This window comes from Cucurbita pepo, chromosome LG18, assembly GCF_002806865.2.
Source record: "Cucurbita pepo subsp. pepo cultivar mu-cu-16 chromosome LG18, ASM280686v2, whole genome shotgun sequence".
Lineage (NCBI taxonomy): Eukaryota > Viridiplantae > Streptophyta > Magnoliopsida > Cucurbitales > Cucurbitaceae > Cucurbita > Cucurbita pepo.
Window position 1 is genome coordinate 3,571,954 of NC_036655.1, and position 23,610 is coordinate 3,595,563.

The following is a 23,610-nucleotide window of genomic DNA, read 5'->3' on the forward strand; positions in this document are numbered from 1 at the left end:
TTATAAAATTAAATGAAAATAAAAAATATATATTTATATATAATTTTATGGTAACCAAAAAAATTTTTTTAAAAAAATTAACTATAAATTCCGGGAACCCATGAATCAACTTAATCCATAAATTTTGTTTCTATTTGAACCCAATCTAACCCAAACTGTACAGGTTCGATTGCATTGATCGGGTTTTTTCAGCACTCTTAATAGTCTTCCAATCTTATTAATTTGATCTTTTCATACTAAAAATTTTAGAGTTCAAGGGCCCGAGCCCCCTAAGCCCATGATAGATTTGTCACTACGAACTGAAGTTAGGAGATTCAAACATTTGACTTTTTGATCGTGTTTATACCAGTTGAGTTGTGCATATAAAATTAACATATTACGTTTAGTGTATGACCATGTGCTAAAATCATGTCACACCTACCAAGGTTAAAACGTCTCAAAATGTACTATATAATACGTGACTAATTGTCAATTCTTCCTACCTAGGTTATACACGTGGTTGTTACTTATTTGCTTTTAGCCTATAACAGACAGATTTCTAAACTATTTTTTTAGGAATGAGACCAAAGGCTCGAGCATGAGTTGATTTTGCCAACAACAACCCAAATTCTAGTTAGTTGACTTACTCGTGGATGAGAATAAATGACACACAATCACTATTTATCGATTAATTTTAGTTAATATCTTAATTATTTCCTTACGAAAATTTAAGATTTAAATTGATACGAGTATTAGTTAGATATTTTAACGAGGAAATTGAGAAATATGAATTCAGTCAGACGTCAACCATCTTAATATTTATAATATACATTAAATAGTTACTGATGCCTACATATCTCCTATCGTGACGTGGTCTCATTGGTTGAGTTGCACCTTTTTATATTACAAAATTTATATCTTTCATTTAATTTATAATAAAAAAAAATTAATTACATTTTTTTAATTTGGTCAATTTCGAACCTTTTGAATGATAGGAAAAAAACCAAAAATAAAAAATAAATCACTAATAAAATTTTGTTCAATGAAAAATATTGTATTCATAATTATATAATAAGTAAAAATATATTTTTTTAAATTAACAATAAATTCGAGCTCGAGTTAATAAATTCGAGCTCGAGTTAATGTCAGAATTCATGAACTGACCCAATTCATAAAAATTTTATTTATTTAAACCGAACTACATCTAAAATAATTTAGAGACTGAACTGATCCAATTCATAAAATTTTTATTTATTTAAATTGAACTCATTTAATGTATTTTCTACGTATTTATATTTTTTAAAGACCGGATTTCCACACACTACCCTTTCTTTACTTAATTGTGGTTTGACTCCGAAATTTCTAACTTTTATTTACATTTAATTTTAATTAAATTTTGGGGACCACATTTGATTCGAGTCATTTGACTTAGCCACATAAGCACAATACAAGTAATTATATAGTTGCAATAAAAATAAAATAATAGCGTCTACTTCTCAATTAACCCAAGTTCAATGTGTGTGTAAATGTTGAAATTAAAATTATTAAAAATTAGTAGTGTTTTCATATGACTCGATAACTTGACCAACTCGAACAACCCAACTCAATCTAATTTTTGAAAACCAATAATTCGGGTTGGTTCGTGGGTTGACATTTTTTGTTGGGTCAACCAGACCAACTAAAAAACAGTGTTACTTCCAACCTAACCCAGCTTCTAAAATTATTACGAAGATTAAGAATATTTGATATTTGTTAGTGATATGTTGTGACTTATAAATGTTTGGTGTTTGCGCATTATGAGATTTTAGTTATTAACGCAATATACATTTTTTAATAAATAATATTTAAAAAAGTAACTTGAAAGTATATGGTTGAGTTGGACTCTGAGCTGTATTCGAGTTGTTTAGGTCACCAACCTAGCCAACTTGACTCGTATTCAATCAATATTCGAATTATTAATGTAATTTCGAGTTGGTCCAAAAGATTTTCTGAACCCAACTTGCGTACACTCCTAATTAAAATCTTAAGTTTTTAATTTTTTTTTTTTTTTGTCAAATAAAATTATTTATTAGATACAAAATTAAAAGTTTAATAGGCTAAATAAATAAATATATATATATATATATATATGAATATTATAAAAGAAAAAAAAATTGTTTGTTGGAAAGTCAATATTAATGATGGGTATTTTAGGAAATGCAATTTTTATAGCTATTAATTTAAAAATTGCCATATTTATATATATATATATATATATATATATATATATATATAAGGAATAATGATTTAAACCTATGCTCATTGGTGCTAATTTATTCAAATAAAATAAACAATTCTTTAAAAAAAATATGAATTAGAATAATTACAAATTTATTCATAGATTAAATAATTACAATTTTGAATCAAATAATTAAAAAATAAGATTCATATTGCATACCAAACCCTAAACTATTACAAATTTAAAAATAATATCGATTGATCTCTATATTAAATTTAATAAACTAATTCATCATCGTAGGTATATAATTCAACCACGAAATTTGAGTAACGGTTCATATAATTATGTTCAAATTGACGATACTCATTGTAACCCTAAATTGAGCAACAGGGGTCCACACAAATTGGGTTAGGTCGAGTCAGGGAAATCTTTTGGATCAACCTAAAATTTCGGGTTGGTTAGCTTTGGTGACCCAAACAACCCGAACAGAGTTCACAACCCAATCCGACAATCACATTAATAATTAAAATCTTATAAAACTCCAATATTAAATCACAACGCATCCTTATTATCACAACCATAATTTGAGTAACAATTCATATAATTACGTTCAAATTGTAACCCTAAATCGAGTAACAGGGTTGCACACAAATTGGGTTGGGTTGAGTCGAGTCAGAAAAATCTTTTGGATCAATCTAAAATTTCGAGTTGGTTAGGTTGATGACCCAAACAACCCGAACACAATTCATAACCGAATCCGACCGTTACATTAATAATTAAAATATCATAAAACTCCAATATTAAACATTCACAAATCAACGCATCTTTAATATCAATCACAAATGTCAAAAATTATTAATCTTCATAGTAACCTTAAAACTAGAACAGGGTTAGGTTGGGTCGGGTCCTAATCATATTTTGGACGGTTCGAGTTGATCAGGTTGACCAAACTAAAAAAAAATAACTCAGCAAATCGACCCAAATTTTCGATTTTCTAAAAACTCAACCCAATCCAAACCGTAACAAATCTAACCCAACCCAACCCAACGTTTATAATTTGGGTTCAACATAATCAAACTTCGTTAAATTCTCGAGTCATTATATATATATATATGTATATATGTGTATACGTGGATATTCAACGCCGTCATCCCTGACTACCGACCTCTCATGAAAAATCTAAAAACAAACAAATCTCCCAATTGATATAAAATCCCCAAATCTCTCTTCCTCTCTCTCCTCCCTTCAAATCTCTCTCTCTCCTCTCCGTCTCTCTCTCTCCCCTCTCTCTCTCTCTCTCTCTCTCTCCAATTTCAAATGGGGAATGCAATGTCTCCATGTCTTATACCCCCTTCCATTACCAAACGCCACCGCTCCTCCGCCGTGAAGCTCATATTCTCCAGCGGGCCCACCAGAATCCTCGCCGGAAGCCACCACTTCGCCGGAGAGATCATGTTCCAATTTCCCGACATGATAGTCTGCCACGCTGACTCCTTCTTCATCGGCCACCGAATTCCATCCTTAGCCATTGAAGACAAGCTTCTCGCCGGCGAAACCTACTTGGTTCTCCCCATAGACCGATTCTCCTTGAACGATGTTCTCTCAACGTCGTCGCTCGCTGCCATCGGCGCCGGGAATGAGGCGGCGGAGAAATTCTCGAGTTCGTGTCCGTTTGAGTACGTCCGAGGGCGGAATGGGAAAGCGCTGATTAAGGTCATGCCGGAGTTTATTGTTCGGTTGGTTTCTCCTGGCGGCGCGTACGGCGGAGAGGGTGGTGGGTTTTTGTGTAGCACGCCGGAGTTGAAGAAGCATTACGATCAACTCGTCGGAACATCGAAGGGGCAGGTTTGGTCGCCGTCGTTGGAGACTATTTCGGAGTATAAAATTAGGTATTCGCCCTGTAGATTTGTTGGGATTAAAGTTAAACAAAAGGAAGGCTAAATATGTCATTTCACCCTCTTTTTTATTTTTTTATTTATTTTTCATTTTTCCTTTCTTGTGAATTGTACAAAAAAGAAAGCGAAATTTGAGTAATATTATTCTTATTTTTAAATTATATTACCTGGTTTTGTTGAATTCTATTTTAGGGTTTAGTTTTTTTTTAAAAAAATTATTATTAAAAAAAATATATTGGAGTTTAATTATGTGTATAATATAAGGGTAGATACGTAAATTCACTTGTTAATCCCGGGGATATCGGGATTCCACATTTTGAGTTTGTAGTGTACTATTACCCTGCTTGATAAACACTAATTCCGCGTATTTCTAAGAAAAAAAAAAACATAATTTTGAAACAACGAAATAATTATTGAATTGGCTTAACTTTAATAACGTGAGTATAACTTAACTCGTTATAGTCATATATGTTTGACTAAGAGCGAAATGGTATTAATGTCATGAGAGAATTCGAACTAACGACTTATAGAAGAACAAAACCTTTAGATCTAAAATATAAAATAATAATAATAAAACGGAGAGAAAGTATTGAATTGGGTTTACCTTGATGATGAATATCGATAAGAAGAAAACTTGTTTCTAGACTCGAGATTTGAATCTGTAACGGTTCAAACTCACCACTAGTAGATATTGTTCTTTTTTAGTGCTGACGTCAAAATGGACAATATTTACTAGGAGTGAGGTTGAGTTGTTGTAAATGGTATTAGAGCCAGACACGGGGCGAAGTGCCAACGAGGACGTTGGGTTCCCAATGGGTGGATTAGGAGAACGAAACATTTCTTAAACCAAACAATATCTACTAGTGGTAGACTTGTGTTGTTACAAATAGTATTAGAGCCAGACACCATGCGATGTGCCAATGAGAACGCTGGATTCCCAAGGGAGTGGATTAGGAGAACGAAATATTTCTTATATGGGTGTGGAAACTTTTCCCAGGTACATACGTTTTTAAATCGTGAGACTGACGGTGATATATAAGAGGCTAAAACGGACAATATCTACTAGCGGTGAGCTTGGGTTGTTACACATGGTACTAGAGCCAGTGCCAACGAGAACGCTGGGTTCTCAAGGGGGTAGATTAGGAGAGCGAAACATTTCTTAAACCGAACAATATCTACTAATGGTGGGATTGTGCTGTTATAAATGCTATTAGAGCCAGACATCATGCGATGTGCCAACGAGGATGTTGGATTCTCAAGGGGGTGGATTAGGAGAACGAAATATTTCTTATAAGTGTGTGAAAATCTCTCCTTAGTACATACATTTTAAAATCGTGAGACTGACAGAGATATGTAAGAGGCTAAAATAGACAATATCTACTAGCGGTAAGCTCGAAATTTCGGGTTTATTAAGTTGATAACATATCAATTATGAATTATTTAAAAGGGTTTCCAGTCAAATATTTCAACTCATTTTAATTATTTAATGGATTTCCAATCTCAAATTTATCTGTTATTTATGTTCAAAACTCGAAATTTCAGGTTTATTAAGTTGATGACTCGAACAACCTAAATAAAGTTTACAACGCAATCCAATTCAACACTCTATTCTTCCGTTGAGTTGGGTTGTCAGATTATTTTTAATTATTTAAAAAATTTACTTATCTACGATACATGTTACATTAACAATTAAAATTTCATACACGTCACAATACATCATTAACATCAGTCACAAACGTTAAATATTTTTAATATTTATAATAATTCTAAAATAATATAGGGTTGGTTTAGATTGTAACCCTAATTTTAAGTTGGTCGAGTTGACCAGACTAAAAAATGTCGACATGAACTGACCAAATTTATATATTTTCAGGTTGGTCGGGTTGAGTTAGATTTTTTTTAAAAAAATTTGGGTTGGAAATCTAGGTTAGTCGGGTTTTCGGGTCTATGATTATTTAAATTGTAAAAATAATTTATACAATTGATTATTCAAATTTTAGAAAATTACATTAATGACGCAATTGAAATTATAATCATAATATTATATTATGATTTTTATATTATGCAAACCATAAAGTTACCCAATTTTATTTTTATAATATAAAATATTTCTAGATTCTTGCAAACAATAATACTTTTTAAAATTGTATTTAAAAAATTTAAAACTAGTTATAATATACAAATATAATTCATGAAATAAGTAAATTATAAAGCTAAAAACCACCATTATCCCTATTTATACAAAATTACTGACAATTATTATTATTTTTTGGGCTACATTTTTGTTCGGCGAACAGGTCAGTTATGTGAAAATTAAATTTTGTGGATAATCTTGATGTATGATCGAGCTCGGATCACGTTTTATAGAAAATATTTTATGAAACGTGAGCGATGAAATGTGTTAAAACAGTTTGAGAGAAAGTAATATTATAGACTAAAAGCGAATAAGCAACAACCATAGCTTTGATATCATATAATTCGGGTTAGAAGAATTAACGACTAGTCATATCCACTTAGAGTACATTTTGGAGCATTTATCCTAGCGAGTGTAGCTATTAGTTCGGTCCGTATTCACGTAATAATAATAGTAAAGATACGACAAATATGAAAGCAAGTAAGGGGTTTGGACAAGTAACACGCCTTTGACAAGTATTGAAAGTGATCCTCGTCTAAGGGGTTTGCACGCGTCATTAGTAAAATAAAAGAAGTGGAAGCTAAAGCCAAATTTTAGGTCTCGACGTAGTCATGTAGTCTTAGTCATGGTGGCATATGTTTGCCTTTTTCGACCCAAACAGTGGAATCACTTTATGATTAATGTTCAACCGTGAAGCCTTAGAGTCATGTAGTCTTAGTCATGGTGGCATATGTTTGCATTTTTCGACCCAAACAGTGGAATCATTTTATGATTAATGTTCAACAGTGGAGCCTTAGTCACTATTTGACGGTATAAAGCAGTCTAATAAAATTATGCCACGTGAGTTCAAAACCAAACAAGTCGTCCCAAACACAAAGAATTCAAGTTCACTAACCAAGGATTGAGTGAAGACCAACAGTTGGGTCCAAAGTCGAACCAACTTTCATCTCGTACCTTTCAAAAAACTTGAAACTTTAAAACTAAAATAGACTCGAGAAATCAAAAACGCCTCGAATTTTAGTTTCTTACAACTTTGAATATATATTTGAAGGCTTCTGAACTACACAAGACAAGATGCTGATTAAATTTCTAGTCAAAGTTATCGAGACTTTAACAATTTAGAAGTCAAAGATGTTCAACAAATTAAAAACAAGATTATTCAATAAACGAGAAGCCGGAGGCTCTAACGTCATTCACGAGAACAAGCTCATCCGACCTTGAAAGAAGTACATACGTATAATAATAATAATAATAATAATAATAATAATAATAATAATAATAATAATAATAATAAAACGATAAGAATTAGAACAATGGTTAATACAATAGTTATTAGATAGATAATTAAAAATTTTAAAATTAATAATAATAATAATAATAATAATAATTTTTTTTTTAAAATTGGAAAACAACACCTGATAAATTTCGAGACGTTCGAACCCAAATTTCATTGCTTTAATTTTTTTCGGCTTTGGATTTTGTCCTTTCCATTGAAAGAAACCCAATTTTGGCAAGAACACTACCAAATTTGCGAACGGTTCGAGTCACAGAGGCAATCCGAGGATTCGCAGCAGCCGTCGCTACTTCCCACAGATCGCCAGGGCAGTTGTAGAGACCTTAAGTAAGCCTTCTGATTCCCCCGCAAATGAATCTCAGATTCCGATCCCTAGGGCCTGTTTCAGCATTTCTCCGGCCGGTCAAGTCGGAATCCATGGATATCGCTTCATTCATTGGCAATTGTGTAACAATTTTGTAGTCTGATGGTTTCTTTTCGTTTTTTTTAAGGTCCGGATTGCGAAGTAGAGCCAAATGGCGTCCATGGAAGTCGACAGCGCTAACTCCAATGCTTCTGACCCTGATAATCCTAGATTTTCCGTTAACGGTATGCTCTTGTCAATTGCTGTTGTTTCCTTCATTGATCTTGAGAAACTGTTCGAGTTTTTTCGTGTTTTAAACTGCGTCTGGTGTGTTTATTTTGCCCATTTTATCAGTTTTGGCTAATTTCATCACGCTAGACTTTTTTATTTTTATTATTATTATTTTTTTATGCTGACGGTGCATTTCTGTTTGCATTTTATTTGTTTTTGAAGTATTGCAGCTCTTGAAATCTGCTCAGATGCAGCATGGATTGCGTCATGGAGATTATACTCGCTATCGGTTGGTGCAAACGCGTTTTGTATAAATCTGATTTTATTGATAAGTTGTTACGCTGTCTTAGTTTCTTACTTCCAATTATGCTAGCGTTTATAGCGTTCTGGATTTCTCTTGATTGCGTAGGCTGCTGATTGTTGGTAGATTTATTATTATTATTTTTGATGCGTAGGAGGTATTGCACAGCTCGGCTAAGGAGGCTGTATAAATCTCTGAAGTTCACTCATGGTCGTGGAAAGTACACCAAACGAGCCATTACTCAATCAACTGTTAGTGAAGTCAGGTTTGTCCCATTTATAGTGTTTTGCAAGCAGAGAGTAACATTCAATTCTTCACATATTTACATTTTGTATCTTTAATCCCTTCTTGGATTTACACTTCGAATTCGTCTCCTCCTGTTATTGCCTACAAGAATGTTGCACTCTAGAAATTGTTAACAAAGTGGTCAATTATGTTTCCCCTTAATTTACACTGATTTTAATGAAGTGGGGAAGGAAAAGAGGAAGTGAAAGAAGATGATCAAGTGGTAAATAATTTGACGATTGTTAGAATCTTATGATATGAGTTCAGAATGTAGTGGCACGTGTATTTTTAGATTGGAATGTGTCTGTGAAGATAAATACATTGCAAAAATCATTATGAATAAAGCTTTAAACTATCAACTTCTGGATTTAAAATAGGTTTCTCCATGTGGTTCTTTATATGGCGGAGAGAGCATGGAGTCATGCCATGGAGAAAAGGCAATTACCAGCGGGTCCAAATGCACGCCAGCGTATCTATTTGATAGGTAGGCTCAGGAAGGCGGTAAAATGGGCCACTCTCTTTGCACAATTGTGTGCAAGCAAGGGAGATTCAAGAACATCTTTGGAAGCAGAGGTTTGATCCTAGTTTTTTTCCCTTATGAAATATAAATCACATATGATATTCTTTTAACCTTGAAATTTTAAACTTAGTCTTAGTGAAGAGTGATTTTTCATCATCTCTTGCTTCTCAGCTGGTAATTATTTGTTCCTATATGTAGGCTTATGCATCGTATATGACTGGGAACTTGTTGTTTGAACAAGATCAGAATTGGGACACTGCATTACTGAACTTCAAAAGAGCTAGGTGCTTCCTTGTATTTTCCTGATCGTTAATTTAAACTGAACAACTAATTCTTGAATGACCTTGTCTTTTCGGGCTAGGATGCATTATGCAAATAATTCTCTATGGATGCTGTAATAGTTTATTTTTGTTTTTGTATTTCTTTTCCCATACTCTATATAAGAAAGGCCTATAATCCATTAGAGAAACATGGTCACTGCCATTCTAGGAAAGTTTGGAAGACACAGAGTAGATATATTCTTTATAATAATATGGGGCCTTTAGAAGAGATCTGGTATGGAACCAGGTTTATTGCCTCTATTCAAGCTTTCAATTCCCACAAAGTCCTCGTCTTGTCTTGAGGCTTTGAACCCTAAAGGAAAGGAGGATTGAAGGGCTTTGGTGATCCTCAAAGGTTGGGTAAGCCAACACTAAAAGGATCATTAAAGCTTCAGTGTGTAAGTGCAGCTGATGAGAATGTGACTTGCAGGACACTTGATTTCCTAAAGGCCCTGCGTCATTTATCATCTCATTTTGATTTTTTCAGATAACTTATTAGGTAATGTTTTGTTTACCTTTCAGAGCGGTTTATGAAGAACTTGGGAAAGTAGGAGACCTAGAGAATCAAGTTTTGTGTCGTGAACGTGTAGAGGAGCTAGAACCTAGTATACGATACTGCTTGCACAAGATAGGGAAGTCAGATCTACAGGCTTCTGAACTTTTACATATTGGGGAGATGGAAGGCCCTGCTCTAGACCTGTTCAAAGCTAAATTAGAGGTCTGTTTGCTTGCTTTTTACTTTCAAGTTTATGAATTGTCATTTTTGCTCCAATTTTATTTTTATTTATAACTATATCCAATGTATCTATGTAGGAGCATCATAAATTAAAAAAACTTACTGAAAGATATCTGTTCAACTAACAAAAGTCCGACTCAAATTGGTTTTCACAGTTTACAAGAATTCAATTTTCTTGTTGATTTTGGTGTTTCTTTTACTACGAAGTTGTTTTGTTTTCAATGAAGATATGTATAAGTTTTCAGGAAAGCTTTGGAGGCCTTGGTTTAAGTTTACTTGGTTATAGAGTACTGCTTTGGAAAAATTATCTTTTTGGTCCTCAATTTTGTAGAAATAGGTTCATTTGGTCCTCCGAGGTTCCAAAATGTGCATTTTTAGTTCTTGAGTTTTGAGAAATAGGTTTTACAGGTCATTGAATTTTCAAAAATTAGTATAAAAGGTCCCGACGTTACTTTTTCATTTGCTACAGTGACATTTAAAAAAGAAAAGTAAGTTAATTTTTTTAACGTTGATGTGAAATTTGAAATAAAGAATATAAAATAGATCTCTCTCCTCTCTCACTCTTTTCGGCTGGATTAGAGGCATCGTCTCCTTGATCAGGGGCAAAGGCTGGAGCTTGGTGGCGGTGGTGGAGGGTTGCGGGAGTTGACGAGAGCAATGATTCTGAGATGGTGGAGGATAGGAATTATTTTGTTCTTTTCTGAGTTCGGTCTAAAATGGTGAATTTAGCCTCAGCTTCTATATGAAATCGCGACAACCCACAAAACTTAAGGCCAATGGGTCAATGGAAACTAGGGGAAGTAGACGGTTGGCATGCGGGACACTGGATCACCAATGTCAAGTGCTTGTGAAAATAAACCATCAACAGGGACTGCTCCCCTGTGGCAACCCTTTGCAGTTAAGAGAGAGAATTGGAAGATAGAGGATAAAGAAGGGAGGGAGGAGATAGGAGAGAGAATGTGGAGAGAGGGAGAGAGAAATTACTTTATTATTATTATTTTTTTTAATTTCAAATGCCAGGTTAGAATTTAAAATAATAAAAAAATTTGTTCCTTCAGCAAATGGAAAACGTAATGCCCAAAGGTATTTTAAACCTATTTCTTAAAACTTAGGGACTAAACACATTAGAAATTTGGGGCACAACGCAAACGTATTCCTTAAAACTCTGGGACCAAAATGAAAAATTTACTTCTGCTTTTAAAATGTTGTGGCATCAACGAAGTCTTGCTTTTATTTTATTTGGGGAGCTTTTCATCTAAGGACAATTTCTATTACCTAGACAATATTTCTCTTATCTGCCTTCTTTTTGATCTCAGTATAGATATGGATGTTTGGACCTGCGTTTGTATAACCTATGCTTTCATTTTCTCAATGAAAGCTTGACTTTTAGTAGAAAAAAAGGTCTTATAGCCATCATTTATTGTTAGGTAGACCGTAGCCCTGAGAACACTGCCTGTTTTTGAAAGAACCTCAGAAATATTCTTCAACTGCAAACTATTTGACTGCTCAGGTTTTCAGTAAAAAAACTGAACTTTCATAACGGTGGCATTGTTTTTTCTCTTGTTTTGTGTTTGGTTGATCTGATAATGTCATTACTCTTTTAGTCTATTAGCGGTCTTAGTTTATTTTATATTCTTGTACTTTCTTGCTTGTAGGCCGTCATGTCGGAGGCCAGATCTCAGCAGGCTGTTTCCATGACCGAGTTTCACTGGCTTGGTCATAGGTTTCCAATATCCAATGCAAAAACCAGAGTTGCCATATTAAAAGGTTGGTGTTTGTTTTTATACATCATTTAAATATTGAGATTTATGATGATTTTCCTCGGTTAGGAACTTATATGCTAACCACCTAAATTTAAATGGCCTGTTTATATATGTTCCAAAACAAAAAAAATTATTGGTTTCTAAAATTTTTAGATACATTATTGGGTTGTCTAGAACTGAGGGTGTTTGGGGGACAGTTGACGTAGGATAAAGGGGAGATTTTCTAGTTGGAGAAACTTCTACTTATCTGGAACAGGATGACTATAATTCTTTTGGTTTTTGTCTATATCCCTATGGGTTTCATGTCCATATTGGAAACAGTCATGTCTATATCCCTACGGATCTCATGTACATAGAAAAGGGATTGGGGGTGTTGGGAGTGAAGAAATCTTGTTACTTCCATCTATGATGATTGGGACGTTTACCTTATGTTATGAAGATTCTTTCATGGAATGTTAAGTGGCCTTGAGGATATAGAAAGAGGAGTTTGGTACGCAATGCTATTTAGACATTCTGTTTCAAATATGCTTTCTCTCAATAAACTGAAGTTCCCATGGTAGATAGAGCTCATCTTATGACTATTTACTCATCTCAAATGGAGTGGTTTTTTTAGCTTTGAAAGAGCTGCTCTTGGTATTCATGTTCCGTGGAAGAAAATTCTATATTGATTTGCAAAGTCCTCATTTTTGCTTTCCGTAAATGTTTCTTATAATGATAACACTACTACTGTTGGTATGGTTGGAATATTCTTTGAGTTGGAGGAAATCTATGATTTCTATGGTCTTCGTCATAGTTGCTGGTGCATTGGAGGTGGTAATTTTGACGATGTTATGTGGATAAAAGGTGGATTTCTGAAAACCCATCGAGAGGATACTCAAATCATTAAACTTTTTGACATGCTTATTGGTGATCAAGTTCCAAATGATATTTGTCTATTGCGTGGCTTCTTTTCCTGATCTAACGAGGCAAAGACCCATTCTTTCTCTTATCAATTAGTTTCATTGAGAAGTGTCTAGGTGGGCTGAATATGTGGAAAATCTGGATGCAGTCCAACTCTGTAACGGCAAAAGCAGTCTATGGTGGGAGTAAGATCTAAGTGGTTTTTTCTCGGCAATATCCACTTTCTAACAACTTACTAAACCTAAAGCCAAGATGAAAACCCCTGGTGCACTATACTTGGAAATCTAAACCTCCAAAGAAAGTAAAGTTCTTCATTTGATCTCTTTTTCATAGAAACCTGAAGTCCTTAATACTGTGGATAGGTTACCGAGAAAATTTCTAAGTTGAGCTCCATCTTCCTTGGTTATGGGTTGATTTCTTTTCACTCTTTCGAAGTTTACTTGATCTAATGAAAGTTACTCTTGTTTCCTCTCTTACCTAGTTGTCTTTTTGTTTGCTATCCTCCATTCTTTCCTTTTCTATTTTTCTCAACCACGAGTCCTCTTTCTATTTTACTTGGTTATAATGTATTTATGTATAGTATGTGGTTAGCATTTTTTATATGTGCTGGTCTCTAGGCTCTCTGTTAGTTTTATATTGATTACACTTGGAAGAGTTTGGCTTGATAATAAGTTGCAAAACATATTCCTATATAATTCATTATTATGTTGTATTTTCTAGGAATCTCTCGAAGATATGCCCTTGCCATCACGTGCATATTTTCATTTTGCACTTTTTTCATCCAGATTTCCTTATTATGTTGTATTTTCTAGGAATCTGTAGAAGTGTGCCCTTACCATCACGTGCATATTTTCATTTTGCACTTTCTTCATCCAAAATTTCTAATTATGTCTGCATGAAATTATCTAGCTCGGGAATTAGAAAAGGACTTGCAAGGTTCAGCAGATTCACTTCCTGCAGAGAAAAGATTGTCCATTTTTGATAAGATCTTTGCAGCCTACCATGAGGCAAGGAGCTCCATTCGCAGTGATTTGGTATGTGGAAGATTGACAGTAGGCTTTCTTTGGATTCTTTAGTGTGTTTGTGTCTCTTCTAATTTGATCTTCCAGGCTTAAACGTTTCTGATTCTGTTTGTTTAGGTCAGTGCTGGAAATGCTGAAAATGTTAAAGATGATTTAAGTGGGCTTGATAAAGCTGTTAGTGCAGTGTTGGGTCAAAGGACAATAGAACGCAACCAGTTATTGGTAAAAATTGCAAAAAGTAAGCTTGTTAGGCGTCATGATGAAAAAAATGAGAAAGTTACCAAGCCGGAGGAACTTGTTCGCTTGTATGATCTCTTATTACAAGTAAGCATCTTTGTGCATTCTTGTATCCTTTTCATTATTTGAAAATGATCCAACTGTTCTGCTCGACTAAAAACAGAGGTTTTTCTGGAGGGGTTAGCAATACTATATATAACTTTTGTTCTTAACATTTTTTTTTTATTTTTTTTGCAGAATATTGCTGATCTTTCTGATTTAGTCAGTTCTGGAAGAGATAGGAGGCAGGAAGAAGTAGCGTTTGCTGAGGAGTGCTCGCTTAAAAGCATAGCTTTTCGTGGAGAAAGGTTTCTGCCCTTGAGTTCCTAATCTTTCTTGCTGATCAGAAAAACCTCCATATTTACATTGATAAACCCAATTTGCATTCTGGATTACCTGTTCTCTTTTCGAGCATAAAAATCTTTTTGTTCTTTTAATCCTTGTAAATTTGCTCATAATGCGTTAGATTCCCCGCCATTTTCCTTGACCTTATTATAACTCATTGCTTTTAGCTGTACCCTGCACCTTGTTTGCTTTGCATTCTCTTGTTCTATTTAACCTGTCGAAGTGATATTATGCCAGCGTTGACATTCATTCTCAGGCGCATCTCTTTGGAGTATCATATGGACATATCATTTTGTGTATAGATTTTTTAGTTTTTATAATTATCATCAGTGTTATTAGTGTTGAAGATGATGCGATTTTCAGAACTTACTGATAAGAGACAAAAATAGAAAAGTTAGCAAAATATCCCTGTAATAGTGTCTAAAACTTATTCAACCCTTGGAAACCATGTAGCACGTGTGAGTGGTGAAGATGTTCATGCCATCTATACAGTTAGTCTCACCTCCCTCCCCCCCCCCCCCCCNTAATTCACTCCTCATTTCCAAAAGTGTGTAAGAATAACTGGTGTCTGGGTTGAGAACATTCTTTCCTTGGCCCCTGCACATCTTGTCATTACATTTGATCTTCCCTCTTGTTTATATGTCATTACTCAAGTGTAGATCAATTGATGTTTGCTGGCACTAGGTTGCTGTAAATGATAGATCCTCCTCTGTATATTTTCAGGTGCTTTTACTTGGCAAAATCATACAGTTTGGCTGGAAAAAGAGCCGAAGCTTATGTACTTTATTGCCATGCTCGCTCCCTTGTTGAAGATGCCATACAAAAATTCCGTACAGAAAATATCAGTGATCCGGTATGTGTATCATGTAGAACACTCTGGTAGCATACTAGGCAGAACATCCAACCACTTGTCTTAAGGGTTGTTACATTATTCTATTATCTTCGGTAGTTTTCACTGCTGTATCTTGTTGCATTGCAATAGTCTGCTGGTGGATCTTCACTTCCCTTTGAGGAATATTTTCTGATCTTGTTGAGGTCTATAAACTTTAAGATTACGTTTTCAAAGCGAGCAAAAATTCAGAGAAAACGCCTCCTCTTTGTTTCTTTTAGTTTGTTTTCACCAACAGTAGTTCTTCAGAACAATTGAAATTGTTTTTTTTACTTTTTTAAAGAACCTCTGCTTTATTTCTTTCGACAGAAGATAATCGAAGAGTTGAAAACATTGATCGAGGAATGCAGAGCCAACAGTTGTATAGAGCATGCAACTGGAATTATTGAGGAGGTGAAGGCTCCAGAGAATCTGTCGAAGAAGATCTCTAACATATCATTGACTGGAGCAGAGAAGAAGGTACTTATAACATTCGTTCTGTCTGTATTTTCCTTTTTAAGCTGGAACAAAACCGAATGAACTTGAATTACTTAGTCCTGGATGCAATAATACTCACTGGACAATGAAAATCGAGCGACAGTCTTAAATGACGATTAACCGAAAGAATTGACCTGAGTAAATCACGAGCATGTTTTTGATCGCTTTCCTGTTGAATAGATACACCTTGTTCTTATTTCTTCCTTAGCCAAGCCATGTTTTTGGGAGCACACGTTCTTATTTTAGTTTATAGCTTGCTTGGATGTTAACATCTATCAAATCCATCTTCAATATGTTACAGTCGGTCAAATACCTCCTTCAGAGCCTCGATAACTATGAGTCTGCAGTTGGCGATTCGAACATCAAGACTGCTCCATGCATTGAAGCCTTTCCCCCCGCGTTTCGAGCAATCCCTCGGAATCCCATTGTTCTGGACCTTGCTTTTAACTACATTGACTTCCCATCTCTTGAGAATAGAATGAAAAAGGACAGAAAGGGCTTTATCAGTAGGCTATGGGGATGAGTTTTCCTTTGCCAAGATTTTGTTTTCACTTACGGTCTCTTAAACAACTTCCCAGCCCTCATGCATGAATTTTGGGTCACAATGAGAAAGGAATGACCGTTTGTCTCTTGGGTTTCTCTCAGATGAACAACAAAGATATAGGACCAATTTTCCAGGACTTTTTTTTTGGAGGGCTGCGTGACTGTTGCAGAATACACATTATTTATCTTCTGATTTTGGCTATTAACTTTGAATTTATTGTGGATATTTTAGAAGTTTATTTGCAGATTGTCACAAAATAACTATTTAACACACCTTATGGATGATTGTATTGATTTGGCCTATGTTGTTAAGCTACAATTAGAGACACGGGTTTTATGAGATCCCACGTCGGTTGGAGAGAGGAATAAAAGTGTACAAACCTCTTCCTAACCGATGTGTTTTAAATCTATGAGGTTGATGACGATATGTAACAGGCTAAAACGGACAATATCTGTAAGTGGTGGGCTTGAGCGGTTATAGGCTTGCTAATTAGCTTATTTGTGATGCAATTGAATTGATATCAATATTGGGGTGATATCTAGATATGATTATTTGTAATATTTGTCATATATTCGAGCAAAAAAAAAAAAAAACTAGAGATCGATATCTATATCGGGATGGATATATCAATATATTGGTGTCTAGTTATTTATTTTTCTTTTTCATGTCGTTTTAGAGAGAGAATTAAGTTATTATTTTCACATGCATGACCACGGTTTAGTCTATTACAAAAATATCATTTTGAATTATATTATCTTATTAAATTAAATATTTGTAGATCTATTGTATTCTTCTATTTATTTTAAAGGTTCTTCTATTTATTTTAAAGGTATTTATATCAAGATTTGAATGGAAGGAGTGAAATTTAAGATCATTACTATTTTATTTTTTTTGAATCGTACATAAAAAAAAAGAAAAAAAATCGTTTAGATATTAATTTTGTTTCATGTATAAAATTTTTAGTGAGTAAATAAAAAAAAAAAAAATGATATTTTAATATTTGAATTACTAGAAATAAAATAATAAAAAAAAAAGGTAATTTTGGTAATCATACCTATTTCATCCCAATTCAATAATGAAATTCTTATTACGAGTCCTAATCTCGAGCCTATTTTCATTATGAGTCATAAACATTGCTTTAATTCATAAGAGATTATAAAATTTAGAACATTTAATTATATTCATAAAATGACAAACAAATCTTGGATGCTAAAGTGTAATGATTTTCTCAAGATCCTTTGGGTTTTTTTTTATAAATATTTTAAATGACTTTTTGACTGAAAAAAAAAAAAAAAAAGAAGATAGTTTATTATTAGGGTTTGACTTCAAACATCTCTATAATCATTTGGGAAGGAGAAAATGGTTTAATTTTGACCATTTTTTTTAATTTAATGAGATTAATAATTTTCTTAACTACAAAATAATATTGATAGGTTAAATCATAACTAAATTTATTTTTCAATGCTTTCCCATTTTAATTTTAACCTTTTATTCTCATTTCTATCATTTCATTTCAAACTTACCAAACACTCCAATTATTAGTGGGGAGAAAGTGACATTATTTGTGATTAAAAGGAGCATTATTTTTTGTTTTACTCTAATTTTAATTGATTTAGGGCCATTCTCGAGCTTTTAACAAAGCTGGACGTTGAAGCAAGTGAAAAGACGTTTAGGTAAGAGCTGACTTGAGTAATATGTTAACCCGTTAATTATTAGTTATGTTGTAGGATTTGGACTAGAGTTCGTGTAAGCCAAACAAAAAAATTTGTTGTTATTAGAAAACAAACAAGGTAAGACATTTTCTTATTTGAATGTCTATTATTTTAAGTGTTTTAAAATCATTACGCCTATACGCTACACTTCAAGGTAAATGGTGGATATCATATTTAGCACATTGGATATAAGTGTTTATAATACTCTGTGTTCAGGATTTAAAACCCCTGAGAGTTGGCCACGAGGCAACAGTCTCTAATGCCCTACACCATTGCGGTTGGAGGGGTCTTGCCCATCATCTTACTTTGCCAAGAGATGGGGCAGGAGTGCAACGATCTAACCCAAACCCACTTAGATGATTTGAAATTTGAATTTAATAATTGATGGTCTCGACATTTTCCGCAACAAAAACACTTTATTTGCTCGTGTTGAATCGTTTTCTTTTATACTTTTTTTTAACTCCATATAAATTTTGATAATATCCAAGTGGGCTCATATACAACCCTCTTGGGCCTGCCCTTCGATTAGTGCACATTCACAATGTCGGAGTTACGGAAGGAAAAGAACTCGCATAATATCGTGACGTACATAGATATCATAATGTACGCATCTGTACTAACTATACCGAAAAAGTATCTCGATGCACATGACATACAAAATGCATGAGTTCCCCAAAGTTTTAAATCATAGCATATACTTATGATGCAAGTCATACCTCTATTTTTTTTTCATGACATAGTGTTCGTATGAGACATACATACATAATACTTGTCGCATCTTTCATGATTGACATACATGACTTTCTAATATCTCATAGATATAGAGTGTACATGTTAACATAGTTTACACAGTGTGACATATGGAGGTTCATACATCATACAACATCGATATCTGTTCTATAACGAAGCATAATTACATCATAAATATAACTTATGATATAGCATAATTCATATCATGACATAACTTATATGATAACTTAGACATAACATATCACACGTCAAACAATCACAAATCATCAAACGTGTAAGGCCAGAGAGCATGCGTCATTCATACATCATACAAGTCATCGAACCAAGCCAACAATAACACCACCTACCTGACTGGCGTAAGGCGAAATCACTAAATTTTTTGAGTTAATGTTTGTTCGATCCTACCCGTTGAAGGCTAGTTCCAAAGCTAACTCCAATCGCAAGTCCTAATCCCTAATTTCCAAGTTCTAGTCGTCGGTGTCTATCTTTGGTTAAGGTCTCTGTTCTCTGGTGCTAATTGTTGGGATTGGGAAAGAGTGACTAGCAACTAGGACCGAATGACAATGGTCAAAGATCAAGATCGATCGAGGATTGATAACTGAGATAGGGACTAGCAAAACGCAATGGATTGAGATCAATGACCAATGATCACCGATCATCACTAGAACAATCCGTCCCTGATCCTGATTGTTGACCACCAAAATAAAGAACTAAAAAGACACATTTAGAAACAAGACCTAATAACTAATCCACAATTGGGACATTTTTTATGGGTTTAATTAGGATGACATTGTAGACCGAAAACAACAATGTTCGGAGAAATCCAAGTGGTTAGATTTACTATATTTTTTTGTGTCAAAATGCTATTGGCCACTCTCCAAAACCTTACCTTTTCTCATTATTATATGCTAATGCTTGTCCACCAATCATAATAATAATAATAATAACAATGAAACATTTTGTTTTATTCTATAGTTTGCCTTTTTTTAAAAAAAAAAAATATATTTTAACACGTTTCTAATTCTCTCTTCTAGATTTGTCGTCCGGGCACGAGAGGTTGCCACGGTCGATTGGTTTGAATAAAGTTAAATTACAAATTTGACCCTTATACTTCTAAGAAAGTTAAAATTTAGTCTTTGGGTTTGTTGTAGTTTGGACCGTTCACACTAGTTCGGCCTATAGAAAAGATCATGGAAGAGATTTACGATCCTGAGTTTCTAGACACATTGCACTTGCACTTGGGACGAGGTTACCACTTGACCCTAAGACGGGTCAAAGAAGAGTTAATAAAACCTTTTAAATAGTCCTCTCTACGAGAATCTTATCAAACTAATTAACTCGTCTTTTTTTAAGTTTAAAAGTATTATTAAAACTTTTTCGGGATGAATGGCTAAAGAGATAGTAAGTGTTAGACGAATACAACTCTACACAATAGTGTGATATTGTCAGCTTTGAATATAAACTTTCATGTGTTTTGCTGGGCTTCCAAAAAGGTCTCATAGTATTCCTTACTTATAAATCCATAATCAGCTTAGGCGTACCTCGTACTTTCATCTGGGGCAATGCGATGGATGAGAAGCTTTGAGAGAATGGCGATGGGGTCGAGTGGGGGGCCGAGTGGGGCGCCTCCAATTGCTTCAGTGGAACCAATTATCGCCGGAAGTGGAAGCTGCAATGTCAAGCAAAAGTAAACCCCAAAAGCCAAACCCAAAAATCCCCATCGCTCACCCACCCCCGACCCTTCTTCCTTTCACCAAAAACCTTCAAAACTTCTTCACAGCAACAACCCCCAATCATCAGTTTTCCCTTTAATTCCACGAATACCTAACAATCCCACCTCATTCTTCCCTTGTAAGTTCTTCCCTCTCTCTGTTTTCATGATTCCTTTGCTGGGTTTTCGAGATTTTGATCGAAATCAAATGGGTTCTGTTTGTTTTCTTGAGTTTATCGAGTTTTAATTGGTTTGTCTGTGATGGGTTCGTTTGTAATCGATCTGTTGTTTTGTTGATTAGAGTGGGGGAGGAGACCGTGATTTTCTGATGGATTCTTTTGATGAGATTTCTGTGTTTGGATACGATATGAACTCGAGCAACATAAACGATCCGGACTCTTCCGGTGTTCTTGAAATTTATGTTCATCATGCTAGAAACATTCATAATATATGCATATATGAAAATCAAGATGTTTATGCAAAGTTTTCTCTAACTTATAATCCAGACCAGACCTTGTCCACTAGAGTCATTCATGGCGGTGGGAAGAATCCTGATTTCGATGAAAATTTGAGTATGAACATTACTCATCTTGATTCTGTGCTCAAATGTGAGATTTGGATGCTTAGTAGAGCTAGAAACTATTTGGAAGATCAGCTTCTGGGGTTTGCTTTAGTCCCACTTTCACAAATTGTTGGTAAAGGGAAAATGACTGAGAATTATAGCCTCTCTTCTACTGATCTCTTCCATTCCCCGGCGGGAACGGTCCGTTTGAGTCTGTCGTTCGATAAATCGTTGCCTGTCGATGCCTTGAATTCGATATCAGATCTGCCAATAAGTTCATCAATATCTTCAGAAGTTGTGTTGTTAGACAGGAAAGTATCAGATTCAGATGAGTTTTCCAGGATTGAGTTCCCTGATGTTAATGTGGTGATGGAGAATCAACAAATGGTGTCTGAATACTTTGATTTGGCTTCGAGGCCGGGAATTGCCACGTTTCTTCGTCTCGGTGCATCACCTCCCGAACCACCATCATATGACTTAGAAATGACTGCTAATTCATCTGAAGAACACCAGGGGGGATCAGTTTCCCCAAATGACAGCAGCATTCAAAACTCCACAACGACGAGTTTGAGCGATGATCGAAACTCGATCGATTCAGTTGAAAAGAAAATCCGTTTCGCGGGCGAGTCCTCAAATTCTGTCAATGCTTCAATCGCTACAACTGAAGCTAGAAATCAAATCACTTGTCCTTGCCCAGATACTCCAACTTCAAGGAAGAACATAGGAGCTGAAGAGGATAAGGAATCAAAAATTTCAAACAATGAAGATAAGATTAGCATAAAAAAAGAAGGAAACATCCCTTTTGGTCAGCTGTTTTCAGCTCCTTTAGGGAACATTAATCTTGATGCAGAGCAGTCTGCAATGCAGCAGCAAATTGTGGACATGTACATGAAGAGTATGCAGCAATTTACGGAGTCTTTGGCGAAGATGAAGCTTCCAATGGATCTCGACGCGCCCGAGCATGAACACCGAGGCGTCGTGATTCAAACCCATGATACCAAACCAGAAATCACCCCAAAGAAAAACGACGGATCTCGAGTTTTTTATGGTAGCAGGGCGTTCTTCTGATAATTGCCTGGCTGGCTTCATAATCAAATGGTATTTATGACTAATCTTTGATACTATTTTTTGATCTTTTTAGCTTGCAACTCTTCTTAAACAGAGTTCTTGATATCTATATATACTAAATCATCTGTTATAGTCATGGCAACATGACATTCTTTGTGTTGTGATTAGAGCTCGTTTTTTATTCGCACAATGTATAGAGAGGATTTCATGGTGAATGTATCCAAGCAAGCTGTGCTAAATAACACTAGTTTTTCTACTCATTTACTCACATGATTGTCTCTTGATTCAACATCTGTTCTTGCAAACTTGACTGTAAATTCATCATATCACAATCGTGGGTTAGCCCGTGAACGTAAATATTTCAAAATTTTCAAGAACGTATTTTAGAAATGACATGAAAGTTAACGGACTAAACTTGTAATAAACGTGTAATGATGGATGAGTTTTAATAGCTTTTGTGTTTGTGTGTTGTGTTTCTTTGGTTGGTTAGTGGTTTCTTCATCCCCTCCCACTAGCCTCAGTGTCATTGAGTGGCCCATAGCCTCAGTGTCATTGAGTGGCCCATAGCTGGTTTGACTATGCCAATTCTTTGAATTTGATATGATTCACTTTGTTTTTGGGATTAGAATCAGTCCCATTTGTAGTCGGATCGGTACTAACCGCTCAAGCCCACCACTAATTGATATTGTCTTTATTAGACTTTTTCTTTCGGAATTCATCTCAAGGTTTTAAAACGCGTTTACTGGGGATAGGTTTCCACAACCTTATAAAAAATGCTTAGTTCCCCTCTCCAACCAATGTGGGACCTCACAATCCACCCCTCTTGGGGCCCAGTGTCCTTGCTGGCATTAAGGTGTCTGGCTCTAATACCATTTGTAGTGTCTTTGCTGGCATTAATGTGTGGCTCTAATACCATTGTAACGGCCTAGGGAACAAAACATTGTGTGGCTCTAATACCATTGTAACGGCCTAGGGAACAAAACATTCTTTATAAGGGTGTGAAAATCTCTCCCCAGAAGATGGGCTGGAAGTCCGAAAGGGAAACCGCGAATAGGACAATATCTACTACCAGTTTGGGCAGTTACAATCTATTACTATTCAAAACATTTTAGTTTGACTCACAATTTTAGTAAGTTAGGAAATTGTAACGGCCCAAGCTCACTACCAACATATATCACTTTGGCCTGTTACGTATCGTCGTCAGCTTCACGGTTTTAAAACGTGTTTGTTAGGAGAGGTTTTCACACCCTTATAAGGAATGTTTTTCACACTTTTATAAGGAATTATACTCCTTAAACTTCCTACTTGCTTAAAAATATTTATAAACTTTCAAAA

At 34.8% G+C, this 23,610-nt stretch overlaps 3 protein-coding genes across 5 annotated transcripts; all 3 read left to right on the top strand.

Moving 5' to 3' along the window:
- Window positions 1-3,514: 3,514 nt before the first annotated feature.
- Window positions 3,515-4,138, top strand: LOC111780520. The gene has a single exon (XM_023660945.1). The coding sequence runs from the start codon at window positions 3,515-3,517 to the stop codon at window positions 4,136-4,138; it is 624 nt and encodes a 207-aa protein (XP_023516713.1).
- A 3,534-nt stretch (window positions 4,139-7,672) lies between these two features.
- On the top strand, window positions 7,673-16,811 carry LOC111780348 (signal recognition particle subunit SRP68-like). Of its 2 annotated transcripts, none has more exons than XM_023660721.1 (14): window positions 7,673-7,847; window positions 8,012-8,108; window positions 8,317-8,383; window positions 8,550-8,660; window positions 9,058-9,253; window positions 9,399-9,484; window positions 10,043-10,238; window positions 11,912-12,023; window positions 13,829-13,953; window positions 14,059-14,265; window positions 14,416-14,525; window positions 15,286-15,415; window positions 15,764-15,910; window positions 16,230-16,811. In XM_023660721.1, the coding sequence occupies exons 2-14, from the start codon at window positions 8,036-8,038 to the stop codon at window positions 16,449-16,451; spliced, it is 1,782 nt and encodes a 593-aa protein (XP_023516489.1). In that variant the 5' UTR covers window positions 7,673-7,847; window positions 8,012-8,035; the 3' UTR covers window positions 16,452-16,811. The 2 variants fall into 2 exon arrangements, with proteins under 2 accessions (XP_023516489.1, XP_023516487.1); XM_023660719.1 differs by having other exon boundaries at window positions 7,674-7,847; window positions 15,761-15,910.
- Window positions 16,812-20,504: 3,693 nt separating this feature from the next.
- Window positions 20,505-22,543, top strand: LOC111780571. 2 transcript variants are annotated; one of them, XM_023661000.1, is made up of 2 exons: window positions 20,505-20,785; window positions 20,947-22,543. In XM_023661000.1, the coding sequence occupies exon 2, from the start codon at window positions 20,974-20,976 to the stop codon at window positions 22,273-22,275; it is 1,302 nt and encodes a 433-aa protein (XP_023516768.1). In that variant the 5' UTR covers window positions 20,505-20,785; window positions 20,947-20,973; the 3' UTR covers window positions 22,276-22,543. The 2 variants fall into 2 exon arrangements, with proteins under 2 accessions (XP_023516768.1, XP_023516769.1); XM_023661001.1 differs by having other exon boundaries at window positions 21,152-22,543.
- Window positions 22,544-23,610: the final 1,067 nt, after the last annotated feature.

Coding starts and splice junctions, on each gene's coding strand:
- LOC111780520 (XM_023660945.1), top strand. CDS start 3,515: ATGGGGAATGCAATGTCTCCATGTCTTATACCCCCTTCCATTACCAAA.
- LOC111780348 (XM_023660719.1), top strand. CDS start 8,036: ATGGCGTCCATGGAAGTCGACAGCGCTAACTCCAATGCTTCTGACCCT. Junction 8,661..9,057: donor TCAACTGTTAGTGAAGTCAG/GTTTGTCCCATT, acceptor GATTTAAAATAG/GTTTCTCCATGTGGTTCTTT. Junction 10,239..11,911: donor TGTTCAAAGCTAAATTAGAG/GTCTGTTTGCTT, acceptor TCTTGCTTGTAG/GCCGTCATGTCGGAGGCCAG.
- LOC111780571 (XM_023661000.1), top strand. CDS start 20,974: ATGGATTCTTTTGATGAGATTTCTGTGTTTGGATACGATATGAACTCG.